General features: G+C 45.1%; 1 protein-coding gene across 3 annotated transcripts in view; it reads right to left on the bottom strand.

Annotated features, from left to right (window-relative positions):
* Window positions 1–16,554, bottom strand: part of zanl (zonadhesin, like) — a 32,727-nt gene extending 16,173 nt beyond the window's left edge. For 2 of the 3 annotated variants that reach the window (XM_049759529.1, XM_049759537.1), the window contains exons 1-55: window positions 16,412–16,554; window positions 15,603–15,628; window positions 15,036–15,185; window positions 14,693–14,961; window positions 13,589–13,673; window positions 13,367–13,519; window positions 13,127–13,291; window positions 12,414–12,511; window positions 12,259–12,337; window positions 11,992–12,087; window positions 11,542–11,735; window positions 11,315–11,456; window positions 10,948–11,192; window positions 10,693–10,841; window positions 10,437–10,565; window positions 10,201–10,339; window positions 9,955–10,096; window positions 9,638–9,834; window positions 9,405–9,543; window positions 9,259–9,306; window positions 8,985–9,178; window positions 8,759–8,900; window positions 8,392–8,636; window positions 8,137–8,285; window positions 7,881–8,009; window positions 7,645–7,783; window positions 7,399–7,540; window positions 7,082–7,278; window positions 6,849–6,987; window positions 6,703–6,750; window positions 6,432–6,625; window positions 6,206–6,347; window positions 5,844–6,088; window positions 5,589–5,737; window positions 5,333–5,461; window positions 5,098–5,236; window positions 4,858–4,999; window positions 4,543–4,739; window positions 4,310–4,448; window positions 4,164–4,211; window positions 3,893–4,086; window positions 3,644–3,785; window positions 3,277–3,521; window positions 3,022–3,170; window positions 2,768–2,896; window positions 2,532–2,670; window positions 2,292–2,433; window positions 1,973–2,169; window positions 1,740–1,878; window positions 1,594–1,641; window positions 1,326–1,519; window positions 1,091–1,232; window positions 768–1,012; window positions 518–666; window positions 302–430 (exon numbers count right to left, since the gene is read on the bottom strand). In XM_049759529.1, the coding sequence (XP_049615486.1) occupies window positions 302–430; window positions 518–666; window positions 768–1,012; window positions 1,091–1,232; window positions 1,326–1,519; window positions 1,594–1,641; window positions 1,740–1,878; window positions 1,973–2,169; window positions 2,292–2,433; window positions 2,532–2,670; window positions 2,768–2,896; window positions 3,022–3,170; window positions 3,277–3,521; window positions 3,644–3,785; window positions 3,893–4,086; window positions 4,164–4,211; window positions 4,310–4,448; window positions 4,543–4,739; window positions 4,858–4,999; window positions 5,098–5,236; window positions 5,333–5,461; window positions 5,589–5,737; window positions 5,844–6,088; window positions 6,206–6,347; window positions 6,432–6,625; window positions 6,703–6,750; window positions 6,849–6,987; window positions 7,082–7,278; window positions 7,399–7,540; window positions 7,645–7,783; window positions 7,881–8,009; window positions 8,137–8,285; window positions 8,392–8,636; window positions 8,759–8,900; window positions 8,985–9,178; window positions 9,259–9,306; window positions 9,405–9,543; window positions 9,638–9,834; window positions 9,955–10,096; window positions 10,201–10,339; window positions 10,437–10,565; window positions 10,693–10,841; window positions 10,948–11,192; window positions 11,315–11,456; window positions 11,542–11,735; window positions 11,992–12,087; window positions 12,259–12,337; window positions 12,414–12,511; window positions 13,127–13,291; window positions 13,367–13,519; window positions 13,589–13,673; window positions 14,693–14,961; window positions 15,036–15,185; window positions 15,603–15,628; window positions 16,412–16,494 (8,159 nt within the window). In that variant the 5' untranslated portion in view covers window positions 16,495–16,554. The remainder of the gene's footprint in view (window positions 1–301; window positions 431–517; window positions 667–767; window positions 1,013–1,090; window positions 1,233–1,325; window positions 1,520–1,593; window positions 1,642–1,739; window positions 1,879–1,972; window positions 2,170–2,291; window positions 2,434–2,531; window positions 2,671–2,767; window positions 2,897–3,021; window positions 3,171–3,276; window positions 3,522–3,643; window positions 3,786–3,892; window positions 4,087–4,163; window positions 4,212–4,309; window positions 4,449–4,542; window positions 4,740–4,857; window positions 5,000–5,097; window positions 5,237–5,332; window positions 5,462–5,588; window positions 5,738–5,843; window positions 6,089–6,205; window positions 6,348–6,431; window positions 6,626–6,702; window positions 6,751–6,848; window positions 6,988–7,081; window positions 7,279–7,398; window positions 7,541–7,644; window positions 7,784–7,880; window positions 8,010–8,136; window positions 8,286–8,391; window positions 8,637–8,758; window positions 8,901–8,984; window positions 9,179–9,258; window positions 9,307–9,404; window positions 9,544–9,637; window positions 9,835–9,954; window positions 10,097–10,200; window positions 10,340–10,436; window positions 10,566–10,692; window positions 10,842–10,947; window positions 11,193–11,314; window positions 11,457–11,541; window positions 11,736–11,991; window positions 12,088–12,258; window positions 12,338–12,413; window positions 12,512–13,126; window positions 13,292–13,366; window positions 13,520–13,588; window positions 13,674–14,692; window positions 14,962–15,035; window positions 15,186–15,602; window positions 15,629–16,411) is intronic. The other variant, XM_049759772.1, reaches the window with a different exon arrangement.
* Between the last annotated feature and the right edge of the window lie 329 nt (window positions 16,555–16,883).

The raw sequence follows: 16,883 nt of genomic DNA, 5'->3' as shown, positions 1-16,883 counted from the left end.
TTTGGAGTAACACTACATTGTCCTAAAGGTTAGACACATGTTTCTTCAATTTATAAGTTTAGTTTTGACTTAAAAAAAAAAAAAAAAATGAAAAAAAATCCGCGATGTAGTGAAACCGCAATAAACGAAACGCAAAGTAGCGAGGGATCACTGTAGTATTAAGGTGCATTAACTGGAAAACTTGATTACTTGACACAGCCTATCACTGTCAAATAATTAAACACCAAATTTCTGACAACCCTGGTTCAAGCCCCTCCAGGTCAGATGATTGTGAGGTGAAACTTCTGTTTTCAGTACTCACTTTGGATCAGTGTTCCAGCTGTGTCCAAACTCATTGATATTGCTGGTCAATGAGCCATTCGGCTGGCGGAAGTCATCTTTGGAGTCTCCATTGTAATCCCCACATAGTCCACAGAGTACATTCTTGTAGCTGTGGGTGGCACGTTACAAGAGTAATCCATTTTTAACTTCAAAAGAAACGATCCAGAATTATTCATTGTGTCCAGTTTTTACTCACTCTTGAATCACTTTGATGTCCATAAAGTGGTTTCCGTCATAGCGCACAACCACACCAAAATCCATGGATACAGTGTAGTGCCTTCCGGATTTGAACACGTAAACACCCGCAGCCGGAGTCACAGGCAGGTTCACTTTAGACCCATTCACCTGAATGGAGAAAAGTAGATTATAGAAATAAGTGAGCAAGATGAAATAATTTATTACTTTGAAAGATCAAAACATCCCGATTGTGAGTACTGTTCACTTACAAGCACCAAGCCACCTTTAAGGATCGAGACCTTGACCTTGTGTACGTCTACATGTACGGCTTTCACATAAGAGATGGAGGGATTGTTATAGCGGTTCTCGTTATCAGCATAGACTTCAAAGTTTGGGAAAGGTGTTGCGCTGCAGACGCCCGACATCAAGTAGCTGCAGTTGCCCATGAAACTGTACTTGCGCTTGTCAAAGGTCGTGTAGTGTGGATCACTCGTTGCAATGCACGTAGACGCTCCTACACAGAATCACCAGCAGTTGTAAAGGCAATCATGGTGAGTTTCAAACAACATTTTACCATTTCTGGGAGGGTTACCTCTAGGGTAGCATCCTGGGACACCGTTAACCTCTCGACACTCTTCAGTGGGAGCACAAGAGCTATCCTCACATTGAAAAGTGTAGTTCCCTGCACAGCGACAAAGCTTGGAGCAGCCATCCGCATACATAATATGTCCAGGCTAAAAAGACACAAAACCGATTTCCTTAGTAAAGGATGCCATCTCTTTCTTATACATTTGCTCTAGACATATTTGTAGTTAGTTTTCATGTACCTCATAATAATTATTATTGTGATCCAAGCAGCCACATTTCTCCAGTGGCACACAGTATTTCCCCTTGAAGACATAGCCTGGTTTGCAAAAGCAGCCGGTGATGCAGGGGCCGCTGCAGTTGGTGGAGGGTTCCATGCAGGTAGGGAAACAAGATGGGCCACATTCTATGTACTCTGCATTGGGAGGGCACTGAACTGCACAGGGAAAAACATTAATGGGTTAGAAGCTACTGTGTAGCTTTATTAGGATTTTAGACACAACACCATACTTGGCTTTGGTGTCGTCGGCCTCGGAGTTGTTGGTCCGGGTGTTGTACCTAAGATGTCATCGACATTCATTTTAAATAAGTATGACAACGATTGGTTTTGTCTTGAGGTTAAATGAAGGGGTAAGGTTGAAAGGATATGTGCTTACTTGTGGGATAGCAGCCCAACTCTCCCCCTTGGACTCGGCACTCGTGCATTGGGGGACATTGAGATGCCTGACAGGTAACCGAGGGTGCGTCACACCGACACTTCAAGTTGCAGTTCTCATCATAGAACTCCTCTCCAGGCTGACAGGCACGCACAGTTGATACAGTATATCATTTAGGTTTTGGGGGGTGTTACACAGTCCGAGTGTACAGGTACTTGTCCTTCTCGCGGTACCTGATAATATTGGCCATTGAAGTGTGTGCAGCCACACGAGGAGTTGGTGACACATTTGCCAGCGCTCAGGATGTAGCCGGGATTACACACACAGGACTCGGTGCACGGTCCGCTGCAGGATGAGGGTCTCCCTGTACATGTCTCCTGACAGGGGTCCGCGCAGGGCTGGTAATGGCTGTTTGGGGGGCATCTAAAAGCTGTGCGGCGGATGACATGACTCAAGTCAGAGGCATGTCTTTCAAAGTCATTCAGATCTGGGCACACTAAGAGAGAAGTCTACAGGAGAATCCAATGTCAACAAGCTACACTTTGGACTCACGACAGAAGGTTTCGTTCCTCCAGGGTCTGATGTTGACCCCACGGTCCTGGCACTCATTGACGTAGGCTTCGATGGCTTCGCACAGAATGGCATGAGTGCCATTGAGCACGCAAAGGTCAAAGACGCAGTCCTTGAAGTACTCCTGAACATACAACCAGCATGCTACTTTCCAATTCCTAATTGGCAAGACAACATTCCTACTTTGGGCAATGTGCCTATGTCCAAGAACTTGTGACTTACATTGGGGTTTATCTTGGCGTGACAGGCAGCAAAAGGACCGTTTTTGTTCAGCAGGATGCCACAGTATCCAGAGCTCTCATAGAGCTTCTGCTCCTCTGCATCACATCCGGGATGAGTGGTGTTTGGTTTTTTGTTACACCTTGTGCAAAAGGAAATAGTACACGCAAGACAATGTTCAGAATCTGGAATGATCGAATATTTGGCAATTACATTGAAAAATAAAGAGTAAGACTCACTCTGGATCAGTGTTCCAGCTGTTTCCAAAGTCATTAGGACTGTTGGTCAACGATCCATCTGGTTTGCGGAAGTCGTCTTTAGCATCGCCGTCGTAATCGCCGCACAATCCACACAGTAGACTCTTATAGCTGCGGACGACATGTCACAAGCTTTTTCAGTCCAGAATTTGAAAATTTGAAATTAAACATTTCCAATTTGATGATAGTCAACAGCAGTACTACCATAACAACATGTTACGGTCCGTTACGCTTACTCTTTAATCACTTTGATGTCCATGAAGTGGTTTCCGTCATAGCGCACAGTCACACCAAAGTCCAAAGACACGGTGTAGTGCTTTCCTGATTTGAACACAGAGACGCCTGGAAACGGAGTCACTGGCAGGTTGACTTTGATTCCATTCACCTGGATGTGGAAAGCAGGTGAGAGTCAGAACTGAGCAGGCAACGCAGCAAACCAAATGAATCAGTATGATCATAGTCTGGACCAAATTTTCCTCATTCCTACTTACATGGACGGCACCACCTTTGAAGATGGAGACACGACCAGATACAACATGCACATGAACCGCCTTCACATAGGAGATGCTGGGTCTGTTGTAGCGGTTTTCGTTGTCAGCGTAGACGGCAAAGTTTGGTAACGCGGACTCATTGCAGACTCCGGTCATCTGGTAACTGCAGTTGCCCATGAAGTTGTACTTGCGCTTATCAAAGGTGGTGTAGTGTGGATCGCCGGAGGCAATGCACGAGGAGGTACCTTGATGGAAAACGAGTTCTTTGTGTGACACTCGGATTGCAGACGATACAGATTTCCAAGACTCCTTACTGATCAAGCAGGGAAGTTTAAAGTGACAAGAGAAAGGTCCCTTGACGTGTTACCTTTCGGGTAGCATCCGGCGACACCGTTAACCTCGCGACACTCCTCCGTGGGATCACAGCTGTTGTCCACACATTCCAAAGTGTAGTTCCCTGCACAGCGACAGAGCTTGGAGCAGCCATCTCCAAATACAATCTCACCAGGCTAAAAGACAAAAGTCAGCAACTTGGTAAGGAGGGCATGCTTACTTCTCAAGGAAGTACTGCCTTATTTCTCACTACAAGTGTTGGGTATGGTGTACTAATACTGACCTCATAATAGTTGTTATTGTGATCCAGGCAGCCACATTTCTCCAGTGGCACACAGTGTTTCCCCTTGAAGACATAGCCTGGTTTGCAAAAGCAGCTGGTGATGCAGGGGCCGCTGCAGTTGGTGGAGGGTTCCATGCAGGTAGGGATACAAGCTGGGCCACATTCTATGTACTCTGCATTGGGAGGGCACTGAACTGCACAGGTAAAAAAAACATCAATAGGTTAGAAGCTACTGTGTAGCTTTATTAGGATTTTACACACGACACCATACTTGGCTTTGGGGTAGTCGGCCTGGGAGTTGTTGGTCTGGGTGTTGTACCTAAGATGTCATCAACATTCATTTTAAATGAGTATGACAACGATTGGTTTTGTCTTGAGGTTAAATGAATGGGAAAGGTTGAACGGATGTGTGCTTACTTGTGGGATAGCAGCCCAACTCTCCCCCTTGGACTTGGCACTCGTGCATTGGGGGACATTGAGATGCCTGACAGGTAACCGAGGGTGCGTCACACCGACACTTTAAGTTGCAGTTCTCATCATAGAACTCCTCTCCAGGCTGACAGGCACGCACAGTTGATACAGTATATCATTTAGGTTTTGGGGGGTGTTACACAGTCCGAGTGTACAGGTACTTGTCCTTCTCACGGTACCTGATAGTATTGGCCATTGATGTGTGTGCAGCCACACGAAGAGTTGGTGACACATTTGCCAGCGCTCAGGATGTAGCCGGGATTACACACACAGGACTCAGCGCATGGTCCGCTGCAGGAGGAGGGTCTCCCTGTACACGTCTCCTGACATGGGTCTGCGCAAGGCTGGTAATGGCTGTTGGGGGGGCACCTAAAAGCTGTGCGGCGAATGAGATGACAAGTCAGAGGCATGTCTTTCAGTCATTAAGATCTGGGCACAGTCAGAGGCAAGGCCACAGGAGAATCCAATGTCAACAATCTACACTTTGGACTCACGACAGAAGGTTTCGTTCCTCCAGGGTCTGATGTTGACCCCACGGTCCTGGCACTCATTGACGTAGGCTTCGATGGCTTCGCACAGAATGGCATGAGTGCCATTGAGCACGCAAAGGTCAAAGACGCAGTCCTTGAAGTACTCCTGAACATACAACCAGCATGCTACTTTGCAATTCCCAATTGGCAAGACAACATTCCTACTATGGGCAATGTGACTCTGTCCAAGTACTTGTGACTTACATTGGGGTTGACCTTGGCGTGACAGGCGGCAAAAGGACCGTTTTTGTTCAGCAGGATGCCACAGTATCCAGAGCTCTCATAGAGCTTCTGCTCCTCTGTATCACATCCGGGATGAGTGGTGTTTGGTTTTTTGTTACACCTTGTGAAAAGGAAATAGTACACGCAAGACAATGTTCAGAATCTGGAATGATCGAATATTTGGCAATTACATTGAAAAATAAAGAGTAAGACTCACTCTGGATCAGTGTTCCAGCTGTTTCCAAAGTCATTCGGACTGTTGGTCAACGATCCATCTAGTTTGCGGAAGTCGTCTTTAGCATCGCCGTCGTAATCGCCACACAATCCACACAGTAGACTCTTATAGCTGCGGACGACATGTCACAAGCTTTTTCAGTCCAGAATTTGAAAAGGAGGGGCCTTAAACATTTGCAATTTGATGATGGTCAAGAGCAGCACTACCATAACAACATGTTACAGTCCGTTACGCTTACTCTTTAATCACTTTGATGTCCATGAAGTGGTTTCCGTCATAGCGCACAGTCACACCAAAGTCCAAAGACACGGTGTAGAGCTTTCCTGATTTGAACACAGAGACGCCTGGAAACGGAGTCACTGGCAGGTTAACTTTGATTCCATTCACCTGGATGTGGAAAGCAGGTGAGACTCAGAACTGAGCAGGCAACGCAGCAAACCAAATGAATCATTATGATCATAGTCTGGACCAAATTTTCCTCATTCCTACTTACATGGACGGCACCACCTTTGAAGATGGAGACACGACCAGATACAACATGCACATGAACCGCCTTCACATAGGAGATGCTGGGTCTGTTATAGCGGTTTTCATTGTCAGCGTAGACAGAAAAGTTTGGTAACGCGGACTCATTGCAGACTCCGGTCATCTGGTAACTGCAGTTGCCCATGAAGTTGTACTTGCGCTTATCAAAGGTGGTGTAGTGTGGATCGCCGGAGGCAATGCACGAGGAGGTACCTTGATGGAAAACAAGTTCTTTGTGTGACACTCGGATTGCAGACGATACAGATTCTCAAGACTCCTTACTGATCAAACAGGGAAGTTTGGAGGGACAAGACGTCCTTGACGTGTTACCTTTCGGGTAGCATCCGGCGACACCATTAACCTCGCGACACTCCTCCGTGGGATCACAGCTGTTATCCACACATTCCAAAGTGTAGTTGCCTGCACAGCGACAGAGCTTGGAGCAGCCGTCTCCAAATACAATCTCACCAGGCTAAAAGACAAAAGTCAGCAACTTGGTAAGGAGGACATGCTTACTTCTCACTACAAGTGTTGGGCATGGTGTACTAATACTGACCTCATAATAGTTATTATTGTGATCCAGGCAGCCACATTTCTCCAGTGGCACACAGTGTTTCCCCTTGAAGACATAGCCTGGTTTGCAAAAGCAGCCAGTGATGCAGGAGCCGCTGCAGTTGGTGGAGGGTTCCATGCAGGTAGGGATACAAGCTGGGCCACATTCTATGTACTCTGCATTGGGAGGGCACTGAACTGCACAGGTAAAAAAAAAATCAATAGGTTAGAAGCTACTGTGTAGCTTTATTAGGATTTTACACACGACACCATACTTGGCTTTGGTGTCGTCGGCCTCGGAGTTGTTGGTCCGGGTGTTGTACCTAAGATGTCATCGACATTCATTTTAAATAAGTATGACAACGATTGGTTTTGTCTTGAGGTTAAATGAAGGGGTACGGTTGAAAGGATATGTGCTTACTTGTGGGATAGCAGCCCAACTCTCCCCCTTGGACTCGGCACTCGTGCATTGGGGGACATTGAGATGCCTGACAGGTAACCGAGGGTGCGTCACACCGACACTTCAAGTTGCAGTTCTCATCATAGAACTCCTCTCCAGGCTGACAGACACGCACAGTTGATACAGTATATCATTTAGGTTTTAGGGGGTGTTACACAGTCCAAGTGTACAGTTGCTTGTCCTTCTCACGGTACCTGATAGTATTGGCCATTAACGTGTGTGCAGCCACATGAAGAGTTTGTGACACATTTGCCGGCGCTCAGGATGTAGCCGGGATTACACACACAGGACTCGGTGCACGGTCCGCTGCAGGATGAGGGTCTCCCTGTACATGTCTCCTGACAGGGGTCCGCACAGGGCTGGTAATGGCTGTTAGGGGGGCACCTAAAAGCTGTGCGGCGGATGAGATGACTCAGGTCAGAGGCATGTCTTTCAAAGTCTCAGATCTGGGCGCACTCAGAGAGAAGGCTACAGGAGAATCCATTGTCAACAATCTATACTTTGGACTCACGACAGAAGGTTTCGTTCCTCCAGGGTCTGATGTTGACCCCACGGTCCTGGCACTCATTCACGTAGGCTTCAATGGCTTCGCACAGAATGGCATGAGTGCCATTGAGCACGCAAAGGTCAAAGACGCAGTCCTTGAAGTACTCCTGAACACACAACCAGCACGCTACAACCCAATTCCAAATACCCAATTGCAAGACAACACTCCAACTTTGGGCCATGTGCCTCGGTCCAAGTACTTGTGACTTACATTGGGGTTGACCTTGGCGTGACAGGCGGCAAAAGGACCGTTTTTGTTCAGCAGGATGCCACAGTATCCAGAGCTCTCATAGAGCTTCTGCTCCTCTGCATCACATCCGGGATGAGTGGTGTTTGGTTTTTTGTTACACCTTGTGCAAAAGGAAATAGTACACGCAAGACAATGTTCAGAATCTGGAATGATCGAATATTTGGCAATTACATTGAAAAATAAAGAGTAAGACTCACTCTGGATCAGTGTTCCAGCTGTTTCCAAAGTCATTCGGACTGTTGGTCAACGATCCATCTAGTTTGCGGAAGTCGTCTTTAGCATCGCCGTCGTAATCGCCACACAATCCACACAGTAGACTCTTATAGCTGCGGACGACATGTCACAAGCTTTTTCAGTCCAGAATTTGAAAAGGAGGGGCCTTAAACATTTGCAATTTGATGATGGTCAACAGCAGCACTACCATAACAACATGTTACAGTCCGTTACGCTTACTCTTTAATCACTTTGATGTCCATGAAGTGGTTTCCGTCATAGCGCACAGTCACACCAAAGTCCAAAGACACGGTGTAGTGCTTTCCTGATTTGAACACAGAGACGCCTGGAAACGGAGTCACTGGCAGGTTAACTTTGATTCCATTCACCTGGATGTGGAAAGCAGGTGAGAGTCAGAACTGAGCAGGCAACGCAGCAAACCAAATGAATCAGTATGATCATAGTCTGGACCAAATTTCCCTCATTCCTACTTACATGGACGGCACCACCTTTGAAGATGGAGACACGACCAGATACAACATGCACATGAACCGCCTTCACATAGGAGATGCTGGGTCTGTTGTAGCGGTTTTCGTTGTCAGCATAGACGGCAAAGTTTGGTAACGCGGACTCATTGCAGACTCCGGTCATCTGGTAACTGCAGTTGCCCATGAAGTTGTACTTGCGCTTATCAAAGGTGGTGTAGTGTGGATCGCCGGAGGCAATGCACGAGGAGGTACCTTGATGGAAAACGAATTCTTTGTGTGACACTCGGATTGCAGACGATACAGATTGTCAAGACCCCTTACTGATCAAGCAGGGAAGTTTAAAGTGACAAGAGGAAGGTCCCTTGACGTGTTACCTTTCGGGTAGCATCCGGCGACACCGTTAACCTCGCGACACTCCTCCGTGGGATCACAGCTGTTATCCACACATTCCAAAGTGTAGTTGCCTGCACAGCGACAGAGCTTTGAGCAGCCGTCTCCAAATACAATCTCACCAGGCTAAAAGACAAAAGTCAGCAACTTGGTAAGGAGGACATGCTTACTTCTCACTACAAGTGTTGGGCATGGTGTACTAATACTGACCTCATAATAGTTATTATTGTGATCCAGGCAGCCACATTTCTCCAGTGGCACACAGTGTTTCCCCTTGAAGACATAGCCTGGTTTGCAAAAGCAGCCAGTGATGCAGGAGCCGCTGCAGTTGGTGGAGGGTTCCATGCAGGTAGGGATACAAGCTGGGCCACATTCTATGTACTCTGCATTGGGAGGGCACTGAACTGCACAGGTAAAAAAAAAAAAATCAATAGGTTAGAAGCTACTGTGTAGCTTTATTAGGATTTTACACACGACACCATACTTGGCTTTGGTGTCGTCGGCCTCAGAGTTGTTGGTCCGGGTGTTGTACCTAAGATGTCATCGACATTCATTTTAAATAAGTATGACAACGATTGGTTTTGTCTTGAGGTTAAATGAAGGGGTACGGTTGAAAGGATATGTGCTTACTTGTGGGATAGCAGCCCAACTCTCCCCCTTGGACTCGGCACTCGTGCATTGGGGGACATTGAGATGCCTGACAGGTAACCGAGGGTGCGTCACACCGACACTTCAAGTTGCAGTTCTCATCATAGAACTCCTCTCCAGGCTGACAGACACGCACAGTTGATACAGTATATCATTTAGGTTTTGGGGGGTGTTACACAGTCCAAGTGTACAGTTGCTTGTCCTTCTCACGGTACCTGATAGTATTGGCCATTGACGTGTGTGCAGCCACATGAAGAGTTTGTGACACATTTGCCGGCGCTCAGGATGTAGCCGGGATTACACACACAGGACTCGGTGCACGGTCCGCTGCAGGATGAGGGTCTCCCTGTACATGTCTCCTGACAGGGGTCCGCACAGGGCTGGTAATGGCTGTTAGGGGGGCACCTAAATGCTGTGCGGCGGATGAGATGACTCAGGTCAGAGGCATGTCTTTCAAAGTCTCAGATCTGGGCGCACTCAGAGAGAAGGCTACAGGAGAATCCATTGTCAACAATCTATACTTTGGACTCACGACAGAAGGTTTCGTTCCTCCAGGGTCTGATGTTGACCCCACGGTCCTGGCACTCATTGACGTAGGCTTCGATGGCTTCGCACAGAATGGCATGAGTGCCATTGAGCACGCAAAGGTCAAAGACGCAGTCCTTGAAGTACTCCTGAACACACAACCAGCACGCTACAACCCAATTCCAAATACCCAATTGCAAGACAACACTCCAACTTTGGGCCATGTGCCTCGGTCCAAGTACTTGTGACTTACATTGGGGTTGACCTTGGCGTGACAGGCGGCAAAAGGACCGTTTTTGTTCAGCAGGATGCCACAGTATCCAGAGCTCTCATAGAGCTTCTGCTCCTCTGCATCACATCCGGGATGAGTGGTGTTTGGTTTTTTGTTACACCTTGTGCAAAAGGAAATAGTACACGCAAGACAATGTTCAGAATCTGGAATGATCGAATATTTGGCAATTACATTGAAAAATAAAGAGTAAGACTCACTCTGGATCAGTGTTCCAGCTGTTTCCAAAGTCATTCGGACTGTTGGTCAACGATCCATCTAGTTTGCGGAAGTCGTCTTTAGCATCGCCGTCGTAATCGCCACACAATCCACACAGTAGACTCTTATAGCTGCGGACGACATGTCACAAGCTTTTTCAGTCCAGAATTTGAAAAGGAGGGGCCTTAAACATTTGCAATTTGATGATGGTCAACAGCAGCACTACCATAACAACATGTTACAGTCCGTTACGCTTACTCTTTAATCACTTTGATGTCCATGAAGTGGTTTCCGTCATAGCGCACAGTCACACCAAAGTCCAAAGACACGGTGTAGAGCTTTCCTGATTTGAACACAGAGACGCCTGGAAACGGAGTCACTGGCAGGTTAACTTTGATTCCATTCACCTGGATGTGGAAAGCAGGTGAGAGTCAGAACTGAGCAGGCAACGCAGCAAACCAAATGAATCAGTATGATCATAGTCTGGACCAAATTTCCCTCATTCCTACTTACATGGACAGCACCACCTTTGAAGATGGAGACACGACCAGATACAACATACACATGAACCGCCTTCACATAGGAGATGCTGGGTCTGTTGTAGCGGTTTTCATTGTCAGCGTAGACGGCAAAGTTTGGTAACGCGGACTCATTGCAGACTCCGGTCATCTGGTAACTGCAGTTGCCCATGAAGTTGTACTTGCGCTTATCAAAGGTGGTGTAGTGTGGATCGCCGGAGGCAATGCACGAGGAGGTACCTTGATGGAAAACGAGTTCTTTGTGTGACACTCGGATTACAGACGATACAGATTCTCAAGAGTCCTTACTGATCAAGCAGGGAAGTTTAAAGTGACAAGAGGAAGGTCCCTTGACGTGTTACCTTTCGGGTAGCATCCGGCGACACCGTTAACCTCGCGACACTCCTCCGTGGGATCACAGCTGTTATCCACACATTCCAAAGTGTAGTTGCCTGCACAGCGACAGAGCTTGGAGCAGCCGTCTCCAAATACAATCTCACCAGGCTAAAAGACAAAAGTCAGCAACTTGGTAAGGAAGTACTGCCTTATTTCTCACTACAAGTGTTGGGTATGGTGTACTAATACTGACCTCATAATAGTTGTTATTGTGATCCAGGCAGCCACATTTCTCCAGTGGTACACAGTGTTTCCCCTTGAAGACATAGCCTGGTTTGCAAAAGCAGCCGGTGATGCAGGGGCCGCTGCAGTTGGTGGAGGGTTCCATGCAGGTAGGGTTACAAGCTGGGCCACATTCTATGTACTCTGCATTGGGAGGGCACTGAACTGTGCAGTAAAAAGAAAAAGGAATGGATTGGCTTGTGAAAGATAATTACGGTATGGTCTAATCAAAGATTCTCAAACTGTTTATGTGTGCAAAGTCCGCTTGACCAAATCTATCTGTACTAAAAATTTGATCTGTGTGACAAAGTGCATCTTTGCATACTATGGATTTTTTGTTTGCCGTCCTTGAAGGAAAACATTTGTGTACGCAAAATATAAATATAGGGTAATGACTCGGGCAAAACAAAGCATTGCATACCTGGGTTTGGCGTAGTTGGTCTCGGAGTGGTGGGTTTCGGTGTAGATGTTCCATGAGTTGGAGTTGGCACGGGTGGTTGTGGTGTGGTTAGCTGACCTTTTTCAAGAAGAGTACTGTCAGTGTGCACAGAATCTTTGACATGAGGAGTAAAAAAAAATATTTTCCAAAATAGACAGATAATGAAAGAAATTTTAACACTAAAATTTATATTTCAGCCATCATGATTGTTGTCAAAAACTTTACTCTCCTTCCTGGCCACTTTCTCACCTTGACAGGCCATAACACACACAGCATCAACAGCAATATCGGTTTCTGGAGTCTCTCCATAGGTCCCCAAAATAACAAACTGAAATTCAATGTGAATAGTTTATTTCAATGCTCCATATCAGCATGCATACATAGACAGTAGCTGTAGCGTTTACCTGGATGGGAGCGTTGCCAAGGTAACGAACATTAGCAGGCTTCCAGGCTTGACCCTGGTTTCCAGTGACAGTGAAGAGAGGGGCTCCAAAGACTCCCTCTGGTAAGTACAAACCGCAAATTCAAGACCAACAAGAAGAAGTCTGTTTGTCCGGAGTTCAGATTGGGTGGCATTCATCTGGGCCCCGGAAATTGGCAGAATCTGTGAAAGCAGCATGGTTTGCTGCCTGTGTGCGTTTTGCTGCTTGAGTTCCAAACTGAATTTTGTCTTGGCATCTATCCATCCATCTATTTTCCGTACCGCTTGTCCCCACGGGGTTCGCGGGCGTGCTGGAACCTATCCCAGCAGTCATCAGGCAGTAGGCGGGGGACACACTGAACCAGTTGCCAGCCAATCGCAGGGCAAACAGACCAACAACCATCCGCACTCACACCTACGGACAATTTGGAGTGCTCAATCAGCCTACCATGCATGTTTTGGGGAAGAGGGAGGCAACCGGAGTGCCTGAAAAAAAACCCCGCAGGCACGGGGAGACCATGCAAAATCCACACAGGGAGGGCCGGAGTAGAATCAAACCCGTGCCCTCTGAACTGTGCTAACCAGTGCCCCACCCCGCCTGTGGTACCGTGTACATAATTTTTGAATTAATCTATTGATGTACATTTCAGGACAAGTTTTTAGGGGGTCAGGCCTACTATTCAAAATGTCTCTTACCTGTCAAGGTGAAGACACTGAGCTGCATGGTACGGCTGGTGCCATACATATAGTAATGGAACGTAAAATCAAGGCACCCAGAAGAAGTGTTTATCACAGGACTTATGATTTGTCCCTGAAGTCCGGGTGTAGCAAAGGAAGAATCCATCAGCATGTAGAGTCCCACTAAGAGGTCATTAAGGAGCCATGAGTGACTTGAAAACCTGATATGTAAATTAGCCCTACTCCTATTCTACTTACATCCCGGCTTGGAGAAGTCATCATCAGGTCCGGTGCCTTCAGTGTCTGTTGGGCCAATCCATTGCTCAAAGCCAAATATTGTCTCGTCAGATGCGGAAAGAGTCCACCCACAGATGTCGTCCACGTTGTCAAAGTCGCAGCCTGAAACGCAAGCTGTGGAACAAACATTAGATTTTGCGTCTGTTGTCGTTTACCTATGTCGTATATTGTGAGTTCACTTACTGGGACATGCTCCTTCGCTAATGACGATGTTGTCGAGTGCTGAATCGCAGAAAACGGTAAAGCCTCGCTGAGCCTCAAAGACAATCTAAAAGAACCCAAGAGACAATTTGGTTAATAATCTGAAAGGGTAATACATAAAAAAATGCAGGGAGACAAATTCAAAAGCCTGAAAAATGAATTCAAGTACAGATACCTGAAAATTCTAATTGAGTACAGCTAAGTATTTGCAAACTACGCTTGGGAGAATGCTGAATAGTGTTATCAAGCAGGTCCTAGGTGTGGTTTCCTAAACAACCATAATTGCTAACACTGCTGCAACAGCTTTATGGTGGTTATAAAAGCAACACAAGGGCACATAACTGAACTACGACTGTATGAAGTGATAGCACGAGCTGTTCTCTGCACACGTGTTGTTGCACTGATAAGATATTGATCAGTGCACACTTTTCCATTCCTCACTACAAGGTCCAGAGCAAATCAGGGGTGGAGAACCAATTATCAATTTGAAACCGTATTTAAGTCATAAACAGTGATTTTTGGTTTCGACAACCCAAACTAGCTCATGTATGTTTTCAACTTGAATTCTATATATTGTAGTGTCATACTCTTACCCGATCTGGCAACATTAATTCACTACACCGTACCGTAATCCCTAACTTGACCTTTCGTACCAACCTTAGTCTTACCTTAGTTCTCAATTCTAACCTGCACCTCTAGTCTTCACCCTTAACCTAACTTGTACCAGCTCCCTCTGATCTAACCTTACTCGGACCTCAACTTCCAACTGCAACACTAATCCTTTAGACCACCCAAACTTAAGTCTCTAACGGTACTCCCAGCTCCAGCTTTGACCTGACTTCACACTTAAAGTCAACCCCAACATTTTCTTTACAATATGTTGTGCGACCCCGCTATTCTAAACATGGGATTCCGATTAATGTTTGTAGAATGGGCATTTTGACTGAAAATGATTGTCTCAGGTCACAACCAATCACAGCTCAGCTTTAGAAAACTTGTGAAAACCTTTCTCCTTATTTCAAACCCTTATGGTGCTTTTGAAGCCACAATGTACTGTGTGCTGTTTGCTTGAGCGTAAACACTTACAGTGACTTCCTGATCACTTGAACTGGTCACGGTGACGGCACCCTTTAGCCACGATGGACTCTGGAGTCCAGTTTTTTTCCACAGCTCTTCCTGGCCATTTTGCCACTTTGCCATTAGCCTCAACGAATTGGAATTGTCCGAGCCGTACATGTAATATCGGAATTGGACGCAGATCTGTGCTGCCGATGTTAAGAAGAAAGGAGGACTCAGCAGGCGACTTCTCTGTCCTTTTCCAAAGTTGTCGCCTTCTTGGTAGATGTAGGATCCATCTAGAAATAAAAATAGATTGGATTATTTTCATGAGGGAATTTACTGCTGACTGTTGATGAGGTGCAGCACTGACTTCCATCGGGGTAATCTCCCAGAGGACCCGTTCCAGGTGTCGGGGTTGAACCTCTATGCCGGATCCAGTCGCCATCGTCAAGCGGGTCCTGTCGGAAGCTGCAGAATGGCTCGTCATCGTTGTTGAAGTTGCAGGACGTCAGCACGGAAGCTGGGGAGACACAACACGGGAATCAACAAGAAAAAGGACTAGACTAAAGCTTGGCAGAGAAAGAAGTTGGAACTGTCCAACTTGGACAGGTCATCCTACTTTATTGTTGGTCCTCCATCCAATATTATAGTTGAGCTCACAATGGTGGTCAGTGACCTCATTCACGCACATGCTGTATTTTTTTTTTTTTTTTTATCTTTCTGTCACAGAAATTCTCAGAAAGTGTGGTTTATAATGATTGTTTTTCATGAGTGTTTTGATAAATTTCAATGTAGTGCGGTAAAATTGCATTTTTGTTTGTGTCTATATTGCAAATTTTATACTGAAAAACTAAGGTGTTGTCATAGGATGGAAAGCGTTTGTTACATACTAAAAATTAGCGCGCTAGATGCTAATAAGACTGGTGCTTAAACTTACCATTGTTGGTGAGCACGCTCTGGAGGCTAAAAAGAAAAGGACACAAATCAATGATTTGACAAATGTCACACCTTAATATGACAAACTTATATTTAACAAATCTATAAGAATTCTCTTTTATGATCTTAATGCGTCAAAACCTTTTTTTAAATATATATTGTATTATATATTAATACATATATGATTATTAAATAATGTGATCTACTTTGAGAAACATTTTTTACAGGTGATCCAAACATTAAAGTAAAAGATATCCTTTTTCACACAGCTGTGATATATATAATAGTTGAATCACAATAGTAAAATATTAAGTTTTTAGTTTTAAATATATTTTCTTCAATTAATACTCATGTCTTGAAAAATGTTTCAATACCTCATATTGATTGCAAGATTATTAAAATAGCACTTGCCTAAGAGTAGTAACTTAAAACACACAAAAAAAATTAAATATGATTTACTGGTGTAGCATTACTAAATGTAATTAAATCTAAATAAAAGAGTTAACATTTTATAATTCCTCTCTGAGCAGAAGACTAATAAACATTTTAAACTGTTATGTAATATAACACTATAATCATAGTGATAAATAGATGGATAGAGGGATCAAAATTGCTTAATTAATTGATCAAAAAAGGACATTTTTATTCAATTTAATCTTAATTAAATAAAAGTGTGCTATACTAGTTCATCATTATTGAAAAAAAACATGAAGAAAAAAAAATCGCATTTAAATATCTCTTTTCACTGAAGATGTTTTTATTAAATTGTTAAAGCCATTTTCTCCTGACCCTCCACAGTTTTGGACTCACCTCTGCTGCTTTGTAAGCGGACACATCCATAAGAGCAAAATAAGAAACCGCATTGTGTCCATTGCTAACTGTGCAGTTAGCATGGAAAGAGGGCACAGGGATACAGTGGGCGACTTGATATATATATATATCCCCACACTGGACTGTCCTTACACTGTGAATGGCCCTTGGGTGGAAACTGCACTGTTTACTGTGATTGTTGCAAAATGTGTAAATAAGTAACAGTGCTTGATATGGACAGGGTGTGTTCTTTGTAGGTGTGTATCTGATTTTTGAACTCAAAGCACTTCACATAGAGGGTGTGATTTCCTGGCAGAAATTAGTTTATAAAATCCAAACTTCTTCCGTGAGTATAAATCTAGTCTGACAGTGAATGTGTAAAAATGAGTTTCTTATTGTGTTGTAAAACAGCCCAAATATTGCACAATCCTCTAGTCAACCAGTTTTACGGAAATAGCCTTGTTTATTTAAC

The sequence above is a fragment of the Syngnathus scovelli genome, chromosome 1 (assembly GCF_024217435.2).
Source record: "Syngnathus scovelli strain Florida chromosome 1, RoL_Ssco_1.2, whole genome shotgun sequence".
Lineage (NCBI taxonomy): Eukaryota > Metazoa > Chordata > Actinopteri > Syngnathiformes > Syngnathidae > Syngnathus > Syngnathus scovelli.
This window is presented reverse-complemented; position numbering and strand designations above follow the sequence as displayed.